At 39.1% G+C, this 13,684-nt stretch overlaps 1 protein-coding gene across 2 annotated transcripts; it reads right to left on the bottom strand.

Annotated features, from left to right (window-relative positions):
- Window positions 1–3,771: 3,771 nt before the first annotated feature.
- LOC110701899 (protein FAR-RED IMPAIRED RESPONSE 1-like) lies at window positions 3,772–7,923 on the bottom strand. 2 transcript variants are annotated; one of them, XM_021879504.1, is made up of 4 exons: window positions 7,802–7,923; window positions 6,043–7,405; window positions 4,302–5,487; window positions 3,772–4,207 (listed from the first exon to the last, which is right to left on the bottom strand). In XM_021879504.1, the coding sequence occupies exons 2-3, from the start codon at window positions 7,368–7,370 to the stop codon at window positions 4,770–4,772; spliced, it is 2,046 nt and encodes a 681-aa protein (XP_021735196.1). In that variant the 5' UTR covers window positions 7,371–7,405; window positions 7,802–7,923; the 3' UTR covers window positions 3,772–4,207; window positions 4,302–4,769. The 2 variants fall into 2 exon arrangements, with proteins under 2 accessions (XP_021735196.1, XP_021735197.1); XM_021879505.1 differs by lacking the exon at window positions 7,802–7,923 and having other exon boundaries at window positions 6,043–7,784.
- Between the last annotated feature and the right edge of the window lie 5,761 nt (window positions 7,924–13,684).

The following is a 13,684-nucleotide window of genomic DNA, read 5'->3' as shown; positions in this document are numbered from 1 at the left end:
GTACCTCTTTCTAATAACAAAATACACACGTTAGTAATTTCAAGGAAAATAATAATAAAAACAATTAAACTAAATAATTGAAAGAGAGATTTGGGACCAAACCCTCAGAAATTAAAACCTTTCACGTCTAGGGCGAAGGCAACTTCGAATATGGCTAGGTGTTTCTAGATCTTGCGAATGCGGAATTATTTATTTGAGAAAAGGCTAGTTTAGAAAAAGAGAGAGAGAGAGAGTAATCAAGAAAATCTTGATGAGAGTTGGTGAAAAATCAGGAAAATTGGCGAATGATGATTGTAGATGATGAAGGAAGTTGGTGAATAAAGAGAGTTGATGAAAAATCAGGAAAATTGGCGAATGACGATTGTAGATGATCATTGAAAACGGAGTTTTTAATACGATATTTATAGAGAAAATCAGCCAAAAAGATAATTTATCAAAACAGAGTCTGAAGACCGCAAAAACACATTGGCGCCAGCCCTGGCTAATTGGCGCCAGGACCAGTGGCTAGCGTCAGGCGCCAATGGCTGGCGTCTGGCGCCAATCCTGATTCCAGGCGCCAAGGCCTGGGGTTGGACGCCAAAGTGGTTTTCCACGCGTTTTCGAAAATCTGATAAACTTACCGTAGTGGAAGATAAAATAATATAATTTCAGCCGAAAATGCTATTTGATCTTGATTAAAACTCTGAAGAGTCCTAATTGAATTAGGAATGAAAAGAACCTTCTAGAATACTCTAGAAGACTAAAACCATTCCTAATTGCATTAGGAATGATAAATCATATTAGGCCCTCCCCTAGATCATTGAGCCGTACTTAAAACTCATACCGAGCCCAGTTTAGTAAATTGGCTATAAATTACTCAATATTCATCGGAATTGGGCTTATAATATATCGTTGGAAATGCCTTTGCAAGCCCCATCCAACTACACCCCTATTGAACCCATATCATGGACCAACCAAACTGGATTGGCTGTTTTTTTTAAAATAAAGTTTTCAAAATCAGGGAGAAGAGAAAAAAAATAAAACTTCCCGCAACACTAGACCTTTCCACACTTTCGTTTCATTCGATTATGATTCGACGTGAAAGACACACATCACTGGGTTTGGTTTTGGGGAGACACAAATGGGTGTCTACAGTATTAGTCTTATTTTACGAATCTAAAATGTTTATTATGACATAATCTCACCGTAATGTTAACATCAAGTAAACATTGAGAGCGGCTTGCTGATTTCTTGACACTCCTCTAACTGCATCCGCCCTCCACAGGATCGCAGCACCACTAGCGTGTGACCGGAGAATAGAGGGAACAAACATATAATTCCCAGGTAGGGTGTGAATTACCTCGCTAAGATTACTGACGGTGTTCCTAACCTCAAACAGAACTACAATCTCAGGCATGTGGCGGTCGTAGATGGCTTGGAAATTGGGCTTAAAGGAAGGACGGGCAACGTCCCTAGCATTAAAGCAAACTATAGAGCTGTTTGGTGGAACACAGGGGAGTGTGGGGAGGGGGGCGTTGTTGAAAGTCTGTGTTACAGCACAGTGGTACTTGGGTGAGTCATTACCAAACTGTGAAAAAACCATGACATTAACAACAACACGGAATGCAGTAGGGAGGTAAATGACTTGGACAGCGTCTGAGAAGCAGGCCATTGAAACACGGATGTCCTGGGAATTAGATCTATTGTGGGGTAGGGATCGATCAGATGCAACAGGTATCCTGGGAAAAGGGGTTTGTTCTCATCGACAGTGGCTACTTCAATGTGGTTATTAATTAGGCACTCAAATTCAGTGGACAAAGATGCAGCGTCGTATACGCTCGGCAAATGGCCGGGCTGACAACTTCCACGACGATCAGTAGGAACCATCCTAAGGCTCAATCCTTCTTGGAGGGGTTGATCCGGGTTTAGATAAATGCGGTAAAGTGACTCTCTAGTGGCCGGATAAGTTCGAGCATTTGATTGCCAGAAATATTGATAAGCGTTCTCCTCTAATTCTGGTCTTATGTTCGGGGTTGCTTGTGGTGGCTTATAGAACAAAATGTGGGGACTACCACCTACGGTGTGCCGGTAAACAGCCATTGAGGCAATATTCAAAGACTATGTTGGAAAATCGACGTAAAGACCTCAAGGATTAGGGTCTACAAAAATCACAACCACATCCCGGAGTGGACGAAGCCTATTGAGGTGGGGGTTGAAAGTGGTGATCTGTTGACTGTCGTTGGTTTGGTAATTTTCTTTACCTAAAATTTTTGCCTGATAATGTCATTTTGCCTAGCACAGAAAGGAGTATTTTTAGTTCGTAAATATTAATTGGTAATTTGTTTTCTTAGTAAACTGGCAATTGTCCTTGTTTTGTTTCATTACGAGTTTAAGTAGGAAAATGTTATTAAAGGACTTAATTTAATTTAGCAAAGGCAATTGTACGCAAATTAACTTCTCATTCCTAGATTTACTTTGTTTTTAGTTTATTTAAATTTTTTAAAAGTTTATTGGAGTTGAAATGCTTGATTTACATGTAATATACATTTTTTCCACAAATAGTAACTACTGGATTAATAGTGTTGGTATTTCGTTTTGTGTTGGTATTCAAGAATGGTTTAGGGGTGAATATTGTTGCTTAGTCTAATGCCGAATGTTAATTAATTTCTTGTTTTAATATAATGATAGGCGGGCCTGATCAACACCAACACCCGAATCAAGCGCTTCTACATCAGGAACACCGGCCACCGTTTCAAGAAAAAGCTCCAAATTGGACACCCCAATGTGTCGTTTGTTCCACATTTTGGCTCATGAGATTAATGCAGACCCAACCACCTTGCTGGTCATGCACGAAGACAATGTTCTCTCAACCGAGCAAACTATTCGCGTCGCCGGTATAAAAAATGGTGACAAAGTTATGGTGCTCCCTAACTTCGTCCGCTAGGTTTGCTCCGATCAATTGGCCTTCACCACCGACACCTTTTGTGTGATAAGTGATGTAATGGTTATGTCTTTTGGTGGCTCAGTATCTGATTCTCAGGATTATTATGAGTTTAAGTTAATTACTCAAATGTGTTGTAACTTATTGTATCTCTATGTGTTGTTAAGCTAGAGTTAGATGGTGGAGTGGTTTGATGATGTATTATATGTGTTCAAGAATTGTTGTTCTAGTAATGAAGTTAATGAATGGGCCAAGTTTGGTGGTAAGAAGTGTTATTAGCCATTATCTAACACACAAGTAATGTACATCATAGACCATTATGTTGTTCATGACTCCAAAAACAAATTTGTTGAAGTTACACATAAAAAAATGAACATCAGATCAACTCTCTCTTCATAATTATAGATGTTTAGCAAACAATTGGGAGCTACAAGACTAGTAATAGGTCCTATTGAAATTCTAATCTAATAGGTAACAACTTTAAAATTGGACAAAATAAGACCAACAATTACATAAGATTTACAGTCCAATATGATGATATAATAGTCGAACCAGTTCAGTATTCACGGTTACAACCAAAAGCCCAGTCCAGTTTGCATATGTTGGGCTTTTGGTTATTGCGTCTTTGAATATTGGGTTACAAAGAAAATGTAGGCTTCGAAGAATATTACTTTATCACTCTTGTGCATTAAATTATTTGATAGCAAATCCGAAAAAATTACTAGCAAACATTACTAATTACTTTACGACGCACAAACTTAGTATTGTAATTTTAAATTGCAATTGATTATGTAGAATACCTGGACACCTTATAATTTCAGTATGTAAAAAGTGAATTCAGGCATCAACATTTTTCTGTAGTTAAATCATGATGTTTCTCATTGCATCCAGATTCAAAGAAAGGACTATGAAAAACCACCATTGCCACATATACTTTTAGAAGGAAGTTTAGTACATATTTAATCACCGAAAGCAAATTCCAAACAGTGTTGTTGACAGTGTTTTCCTAGGATTTTTAAACGCATTGCCATTCAGTCAGCAAAGTATGGCACAACACCAGTATATCCTCGAATACAGAAATGCTCATTCAATGAAAAGCGTGTGAAGGGTAGACCACAAGCCTCGCAAGCTTATCATAGTTCAGGTGCTGCCACTACCACAATGCTGTACCACCTGTTAAAATTCAAAAGAATGATCCGATTCCTCCCCGGAATCAGTCAGCATATCAGGGTCGATGCAGTCCTCATACACCGCACTGAGAGGTCTAGTTGTCCTCTTTCTTTTACCCTATCCAAAAAGGAAATGAATTAGAAAGATTAAATACAGAGACAACAGCAGTAAACTTAATTTATAACATCAGGGTTCCAGATGGGGAAGTAACCTGTTGCGTTTTGTTTGAATTGGTAGCTGATTTCTGGGTCTTGTACCCCTTCTCCGCTGCGCTCTTGTACCTAGTGGTTTTGGGCCTGCCACGAGGCTTCCTGCGCTGTAGAGGATCCTTCACAGCTGTAGCTTTCGAAGAATCCTTTGCAACTGAGCAAGGTGTTTGAACCTGATTAGGCAAACTGTTGGAACCAATCTCAGAGGGAGGGACGTGTGTTGCAGGCAATGTTGGTAGTGCCGCTTGTTTCGTAACAAATTTTTGGCGGCTCTCTTTGACGTTGAACCGGAGCTGCTGTAGACTGGAAATTACTAGGTCCACTGTTTCAATATCATCCACAGCCGATGCCTCATCACATATTCCCTCAAATTCGGTCATCATACGACGATAATACCGAACTTGAGGTGTTTCACCGGGATCATGGTAAGCCACTTTGACTCGAGTATGTTTTCGTGGTACGTCCTTCCTTCACCTATCCAGAATGTATTTTTTTGGAATGTCCAAAACCAAATTGTCCTCAAATACTCGTATGGCATGTTTGCACAAGATCCCAAAAGTTTCAAATTTCCGGCAATCACAACAAAATTCTTTCGTGGAGTGATCGAAAACTACACGAACCCACATTCTCCTGTCGGTTATAATGTCCTCACTCTTGCCTTCCGGTATAATCCAGACCCGGTCTTCAAGTACATACTCAGTCATGTCATTTCCAAGCTCACGCCTTACCTTGGGATAGCAGTACCCCATTCTAGCACACTCTTTCTGTACTTCCTGAAATTTAGTGTCGGTGTAGATCTTCTGAAAAAACTTCTCCACTCTAAACCCACTAACTAGCCTCCGGACATATTTACTGCACCTAGCATCAGCAGCCACTTCAGTTTTCACACGCTTCTTCATTGCCCTAGTGTATTTCTCCGGGAATTCGTGCAACTTTGTCTGTCTATCTACAAAGCCATCAAAGAAACTATTGATACTTTCAACACGTTGTGTGGTCTTCATTCCCGCCCAAAAGTACTCCTTCATAAAGGCTGGGACCCACATGTGTCTTTCATCAAAGAGATCACATAACCAATCATTTTCCTCTAACTCATACTTTTTCAGCAACGCTTTCCATCGGCTCTCAAACTCCTCAACAGTGAAGCTCTCATACACCAAGGTCTTCAAAGGGCTCTTGAATTCAGCATAACTATTAACACAAACAAATAACGACACTAAAAACAAGTATAACAGCAATAGCTCAACAACCCAGACCTTAGGCAAGAATCCGGGCAGAGATACAGAGTAAATACAAGTCTGTCACAGAATCTCTGAAGGAAGGACAGCTTATGTTTCAACTCAGACCATACAAAGGGTATAGAAAATTATCAACTGTTACAACACAAAATCATCTAGGCAGACCATCATATTCAATTCAGAGTTCAGCAAATCAATTAATATAACAACAAATCATTAAATAAAAGGAATTAGATTTAACAAATCATTGCATATAGGAATAAGATGCAACATTTCACAGGGCAAGAATGGACACCATAATTTCACAGATAGTTCACAGCACAATAAACAAAAAATACATAATTGGGCAAATAATACACTCACAAACAGCATTTCAAAATCAAACGACAACATAACATTATAATAGAGGTACCAGGAAGACTTTTGCATGTCATTAAAACTGCTCGAAGCTACCACAAAAAACTATAACTGACCACCAGTGCTTAAGGAATTAGGCTCTGAAACTTACTGTTTGCATTTGCCCAACTTATCCGGAATTTTCCTCATAATATGCCAGATGCACCACCGGTGTCGCGCTGTAGGCATCAGTTGAGCAATAGGCTTCCTCAATGCAGCGGCTTGGTCGGTCAGGATGGCACCGGGAGGTGTGTTCCCCATACAAGACAGCCATTGTTCGAATACCCGAAAGTAGGTTTCTGTGGTTTCATGGGATACAAGGGCACACCCCAAGAGTATTGATTGTCCATGGTGATTTACCCCTACAAAATTTGCAAAGGGCAGCTCATATTCATCAGTTAAATATGTTGCATCGAAGCACACAACATCACCAAACTCCTGATAAGCCACCCGGCTACGAGCATCTACCCATACAACATCCTTAAGACGGCCTTCTTCGTCCAGCCGATGTGCATGGAAGAACATCTGATTATCAGCTTGCATTCGATCAAAGTAAGACATCATGGCTACCGCATCACCGTCTTCCATCTTTAATCTCCTCTTCTTATAAACCTCGTGTTGAAGGTCTTTCACAGTAGGGAGATCATCATCACCACCTCTCTCGGCAGCCATGCAACCATGGATTTGAGTCACAGGCACACCTTCATCATAGTAATCCATTAGCTTCTTCTTTACAGTTGATGTGTAATTTTTCATGCGATATTCTTTCACCAATTTTGAGCCACTAGGGTCTAAGTCATGTACATGCTTTAGTTCCACAGTCCTCAAAACCCAATCACCATCAGAATTCACACTTGCATAAACTTTAGCCAAACATTCACACTTCTTTGATGTCCTTTTGCAGCGACTTAACTCATTCTCACCAATTTCACCATTCTTTGTGGCCACCGTACCAGATATATCCATTGCTTTAGCCCTTTTCTTCGCTTCCCACCTTGCCCTCATATCAGGGTACCCCCAGCACTCACATCGCCACGTTACAGACCTCCTTTCCTTTTGCCTTGAAAATGAACCTGCTTGTCTAAATGAACCTGCTTGTCTACAGACTCCAAACCCATGTTGTTCGGCATACTGTTTGTAGTACATTTCAACATCCTCCCAACGCTTGAACACCATCCCTTCTCTAGGTGGTTCAACAGTGGAATACACAGAGACCTTGTTTGTAGAAACAATGGTCTCCACCGTCTCCAAAGTCTTGATAGGTGATGTCATGGTAAGGGGATCCTTGGTAGAATTAGGTAGTTGAACATAAGGTGCTATGCAATTTAAGGACAACATTTCATGAACAAGGGACTGAGGAGGAGTTTCATTAACAACAATCTCATCCAAACTTTTATCACAGAGACTGAGCTCATTCATGATAACATCATCGTCATCCATAGTTCAATGACAGAACTAAACACTACAACTATGGTCTGCAATGTGGAAAAACAACAAAAATCACAAGGGTAATCGAAAAACATCAAAATTCTGACCCAAAATGACCAAATTACCAAAATGTACAGAGATTTTACATACACTTAACTCAAAATTCTCACCACATACAATTCACATACAACATTAAGATTCCATTAAACAACATAGAACAAAAAATAGAATGTGGATAAATTTTTATAATTCAAACCAAAGTAAGACAGGTCCGCAATTACTTGATATACCCGACTAAGGTTTTCAAGGAAATAAATTAATTCAAGGACAACCATAATTTCTCGATTCTTCCCTAATTTAACCAATCAAAACAATGAAGCATTGAACTAAATAAACAAAAATTAACTAATAAAGGACACTCAAACTCAGTTTAAATTACTTACCTGAATTTCGGGTTACAGGATCCAAACATAAGGCTTCGCTATCGAAAATTCACAGACAATCTCCTACGCTGCACAAATTTCACAGCAACTACAGCGGCAAGAACAGGTCCAACTTACAACTGTTAATTTGATTACCGTTCTCACTTTTGAATAAAATATTGCAATAACGGGATGTGACTCAGCAATCCACTAGTGTTCATGTGGAATTAAGAATATTACAAGAAATGCCATTATATCAACATCATTTGGTTGATATAAGATATCAATGGGGTCTGCCCCCCCATATTTTAGAGAATAACACTTCACAACCTTTGGTAAGCCACACTTCTCCACTTTCTTTAAATAACTCCACTCTCCAAACTCTACCATCGGCCACTCTAAGCTTCACATAATCATTATTTACTAATTGCTCTTCATATTTCTTCACGTATGTTTCGGGAATTCTCTGTAAAATTACATTATAAACGTTTGTATTAAAAATAAATAAATACATTATTCACGTATTAATTGATTCCGAACAAAATATTAAATTATGTACGTATGTACAAGGACAAAACAAATTAAAGTAACTTACTAGCTTGTGGTTTTGAGTTGAAGGAGCCACCATGATTTTGTAGAAATATGATTTAAATGTTTGAAACTTAATTGCTTCAAGTACCTTCATTTTACTAGCCATATATGGCTACTCAATTCAAGTATGTCTTGAGAGCTAAGTACAACTACAAAGAGATAACTATAGTAATATATTGTAATGGTACGTACTACTTATTTAAAGATAAGCCAGTAGGAAAATTTAATACTAGTACTAGTAATATTAGCTAGTAGTTCATCATAATTAATGCTAAACTAGCTAGATTTGATTATTCAAGCCTATTACTTACAGTTTTATTATGTGTATATACTCGTAGTGTACTCTGTACATTGTCATGACCCACAACAAAGTTTACACTTATTCGGCTTAAGCAGTAATACGTAGCATTTTAATGAAACAGAGAAAGAATGTAATACTTAGATCTTTGGTTACTATCCTTAAATTAGCGTAATAGCATAGGTGTCTTGTAATAATTTGTGATAAATTTTTCGATCTACAAATTCTCTATGAGTGAATAGGGTTTTATTTGTATGTAATTTTACCACATATTATCCAATTTATAGTAACTTTCACCTAAATTAATTTTGGGAAATTATAATTTTAACCTTATTATTCAGTTATATAGATTAACTTTTTATGTTGCACACTATGATTTTGAAAACTTTAGTTTTCTTACTGCTATTCCTTCGTTCCTATATCAATAGATACCTGAACCTTCTGATGTTTTATTTTTATTTTATTTATTTATTTATTTATTTTTAAATAAATCTGTTTTATAACAGGTACGGGTAATATGATTACCTCTACACATTAAGAGTGTTTATGAGGTAAATTATAAGATTGAAAGCAACATTATCAATATCAAAATACATACTCCGTAAGTTTTATTTAATCAAGGAGAACTTAACACCTAATGTACAATATTTATTATACACTCGGCCTTATTAAATTTTCCAATAGACGGAGTACCATTACTATATCAAATCAAATCATTCAAATGTCCTAAATTATTATATGTTCTCTCTTAATTGACTCTTGAGTTTGAAGTTAACGTGTGTATTTGCCTAGTTGGGCCGTTGTCACCATTATTTGCAAACACATTTTTGACTTACTCCTATTACATTGTACTCCGTATAAACTTAACACTGAATAAATACTCCCAAATTATTAATTGTCAATGTTATTTTATTGAGGATATATTTTGGTAGGATATTTTTAGGGGAATATTTGATATTATCTTATATTGTTTCCTAATTACTAGAAACCTAATTAAGGTAATTCTAGGAATTAGTATTGTATATATATGTTTTGCCCCAATGAATGAAAGGTCAAGCCGTATGTTTACATAATTCTACATGGTATCAGAGCCTCGTTAAATTTTTTTTCTCTGCTTTCTTTCCCTGTGTAATTGACAATGGCTGGAGGATATGAACAACCCCCACCGCCTCCACCAAAAATTGAATCGAATTCACCGTTTTACCTTGGACCGCAAGATCGGCTAGGGGATTACATTACCTCACAACGTCTCAAGCTTAATAATTTTCATGAGTGGTCTCATGCTGTGCGAATTTCCTTGTCTTCTCGAAGGAAGTTCGGATTTCTCGATGGCAGCATCACTACCTTCTCACCGCCATGTACGAAGGATAATTGGGTTACAATTCATTGTATGCTCGTTTCTTGGCTCATGAACACAATCGACCCCGAGGTAAAATCAATGCTTTCTCAATATGATGATGCCAAGAAATTGTGGGATGATTTACATGAACGGTTTTGTTTAGTTAATGGTCCAAGAATACAACAAATAAAATCGGATATTAATCGTTGTGAACAAACAAAGAATATGACAATTGTTGTGTATTATAGCAAACTGGCAGTATTGTGGGATGCTCTTGATAAATTAGAACCTTTAATTTAATTGCTTGCAATTTGTGGAAAGTGCACGCCGTCAGCATGCTGATCGGCGTGATGGGGACCGTCTCCAGCAGTTTTTGCTCGGATTATATTCCGAGTATTATGCGTCTATCAGGTCTAATTTGCTTTCTCAGGATCCTCTGCCCTCCTTGCTTAGGGCGTTTCAGCAGGTGTCTCAAGAAGAGAAGGTTCGTGGTTTTTCCCGGCAGAAAGAGGACCCTCCTGCTCTCGGTTTTGCTGTACGAACCGGTGCTGGAAGGGGCCGTGGTGGAGGTACTAATCGTCAATTGTTAGTGTGTGATAAATGTAAGAAGATGGGACATGAAACTGCGAAGTGCTGGTCCGATAAAATTTGCAATTTCTGTAAAAAGCGAGGACATGAAGAAACTCGTTGCTATGACAAGTATGGGTGGCCGGAGGGTGCTGCTGGTGGTGGTCGTGGAGGTCCGGTGAAGGCCAACGTGGTCACTGGTGGTGGTTCAGGCTCGGATGATTAGAGCACTTTTGCCTCGGGTCGTTTATTCACAAGTGAACAGTGGAAGGCGATTACGGGATTGATGGGTAATGCAACAATTTCCGATAATCGGTTAAGTGGTAAGTTTGATGATACTTCTTGGATTATTGACACCGGAGCTACTCATCACGTTACCGGAGAAAAATCTTGGCTTTTTGACACAAAAAGATTCGAATGTCCGGTTGGTTTGCCTAATGGAGAAACGGTGTCGGCATCTCTTATTGGCTCTGTTTGTTTATTGGATGTGATTACTCTCACAGGATTTCTCTATGTTCCTAACTTGAGTTGTAACTTGATTTCTGTTTCGCAACTTAATGATGATCGTAATTGTACAGTCCAATTTAACTCTTATATGTGTGCTATACAGGACCAAACGAAGGAGCTGATTGGAACGGGAACTAGGAGGGACGGATTGTATTATTTTAGCAAATCGGATTCGGTTCATCATGTGAGTGCTCTTGCTGCAAATTCAGATTTGGAGTTGTGGCATCGTCGTCTGGGTCATCCTTCCGAGAAAGTAGTTAAGTTGCTTCCTACAGCTAGTAATAAAGCTTGTTTAGATAAAGGATGTGAAGTATGTATGCGTGCTAAGCATCCTAGAAGTTGTTTTCCTTTGAGTGATAATAAATCATCTAGAATATTTGAGAAAGTACATTGTGATTTGTGGGGCCCGTATCAACAGGTTGCGTCGTGCGGAGCTCGTTATTTTTTTTACTATTGTTGATGACTACTCTAGAGCAGTTTGGGTTTATTTGTTGAATGATAAAACAGAGGTTTTTCGTACTTTCTTGATTTTTGTAGCTATGGTAGAACGACAATTTTCCCAAACCATTAAAATTGCGCAAAGTGATAATGGTACGGAGTTTAATTGTTTGCATGATTTTTTTTGCAACTACTAGTATTCTTTTTCAAACCTCTTGTGTAGGCACTCCACAACAAAACGGGAGGGTTGAGATAAAACGTAAACACATTTTGTCAGTTGGGAGGGCCTTGAGATTTCAAGCCAAATTGCCAATTTATTTTTGGGGTGAGTGCATTCTCACCGCGGCTCACTTGATTAACCGGACACCTACTCCATTGCTACAAAATAAAACTCCCTTTGAAGTCCTCTTTAGTAAACCTCCTATGTTCAATGCCATTCGTACTTTTGGGTGTTCATGTTTTGCTCATAATTAGAAAACAAATGGTGATAAGTTTGCTAGTCAGAGTCGCAAGTGTGTTTTTGTGGGCTATCCTTTCGGGAAGAAGGGGTGGCGTTTGTATGATCTTGATACCAAAGTTTTTTTTTGTGTCTCGGGATGTTAAATTTGTTGAAGGTGTGTTTCCGTTTTCTACTCCGGAAGACGTTAACATTGAGTCTCATGGTTTTGATTTGCATTATGATGTGCATGATGATTTTGTGGAATATGAGGAGGGTAATAGTGAAGAGGTGCATGATAATGGTGGTGTTGAGGGCATGGCTACTGCCCACCCGCAGGAGGGGTCCGCGGGCGCGAGGACAGCCGCTCAGCAGCCCCTGGCCGCGAAGGAGCCTGCTGGCAGCTCTGCTAGCGTGCAGCAGCCCCTGGCCGCGGGGGAGAACGCTGGCAGCTCTGCTAGCGTGCAACAGCCACATGGCCATGATGAAAATGGCGGGGCAGGGACAGCAAATTAGCAGCCCTTGGGGCGAGGTTTTTGGGAAATATTTCCCAATGTTCATCGTCGGGATTATGTCACTCACTTAGTTTTTGCTAACAATCCGTTTCTCTCCTCTCCGTCCTCTAATACTCCTTTAGGTACTCCTTATCCTTTAGCACATTATATAAATTGTGACAAGTTTTCTGCGAATTATTGTAAGTTTCTGGCAGCTATTGTTGGTGGTCATGATCCGAAATCTTTTAGAGAGGCCATGAAACATGAAGGTTGGAGAAAATCTATGCAAGAAGAAATAAGAGCCTTGGAAGATAACGATACTTGGACCTTAGAGCACCTTCCCCCTGGTAAACGTGCTCTAGGGAGTCAATGGGTGTTTAAGACAAAATATTTGTCTAATGGTGATATTGAACGACTTAAATCTCGTTTGGTTGTTTTTGGTAATCATCAGCAGGAAGACATAGATTATAGTGAAACATTTGCTCCATTTGCAAAGATGACAACAGTTCGGACTTTTCTTGCAATTGCAGCATCAAAGAACTGGGAAATTCATCAAATGGACGTGCATAATGCTTTCTTGCATGGTGATCTTGCTGAGGAGGTATACATGAAATTACCTCTCGGGTTTGAAGGTGAAGATCCTACTTTAGTGTGTCGCTTGAGGAAGTCCTTGTATGGGTTGAAGCAAGCACTGAGGTGTTGGTTTGCAAAGCTAACTACGGCTTTGAAAGGGTACGGCTTCATTCAATCTTACTCTGATTATTCTCTTTTCACGTATACTAAAGGCACAATTCAGATTAATGTCTTAGTATATGTTGAGGATCCTATCATTTCTGGCAATCATTCCGCTGCACTTGTTGGTTTCAAGGCTTATCTCAGTGATTGTTTCAAGATGAAGGATCTAGGATCTTTGAAATATTTTTTGGGCATCGAAGTTGCTCGTAGTGCTTTAGGTTTATTTTTATGTCAACGAAAATATACGTTGGATATTATTTCTGAAGCAGGTTTGTTGGGGGCAAAGCCGAGTGGTTTTCCCATGGAGCAAAACCACAAGCTTGGTCGTGCCACATGTGAGCTTCTCGCGGATCCGGAAGTGTATCACAGGTTGGTTGGTCGTTTGATTTACCTAGGGGTAACTAGACCGGATCTAGCATACTCCGTTTATATCTTGTCTCAGTTTATGCAAGAGTCGCGCATTGAGCATTGGGAAGCAGCTCTTCGTGTAGTTCGTTAT

The sequence above is a fragment of the Chenopodium quinoa genome, unplaced genomic scaffold, assembly GCF_001683475.1.
Source record: "Chenopodium quinoa cultivar QQ74 unplaced genomic scaffold, ASM168347v1, whole genome shotgun sequence".
NCBI lineage: Eukaryota > Viridiplantae > Streptophyta > Magnoliopsida > Caryophyllales > Amaranthaceae > Chenopodium > Chenopodium quinoa.
The sequence above is the reverse complement of the archived record's forward strand: the minus strand, read 5'-3'. Positions and strand labels throughout refer to the sequence as shown.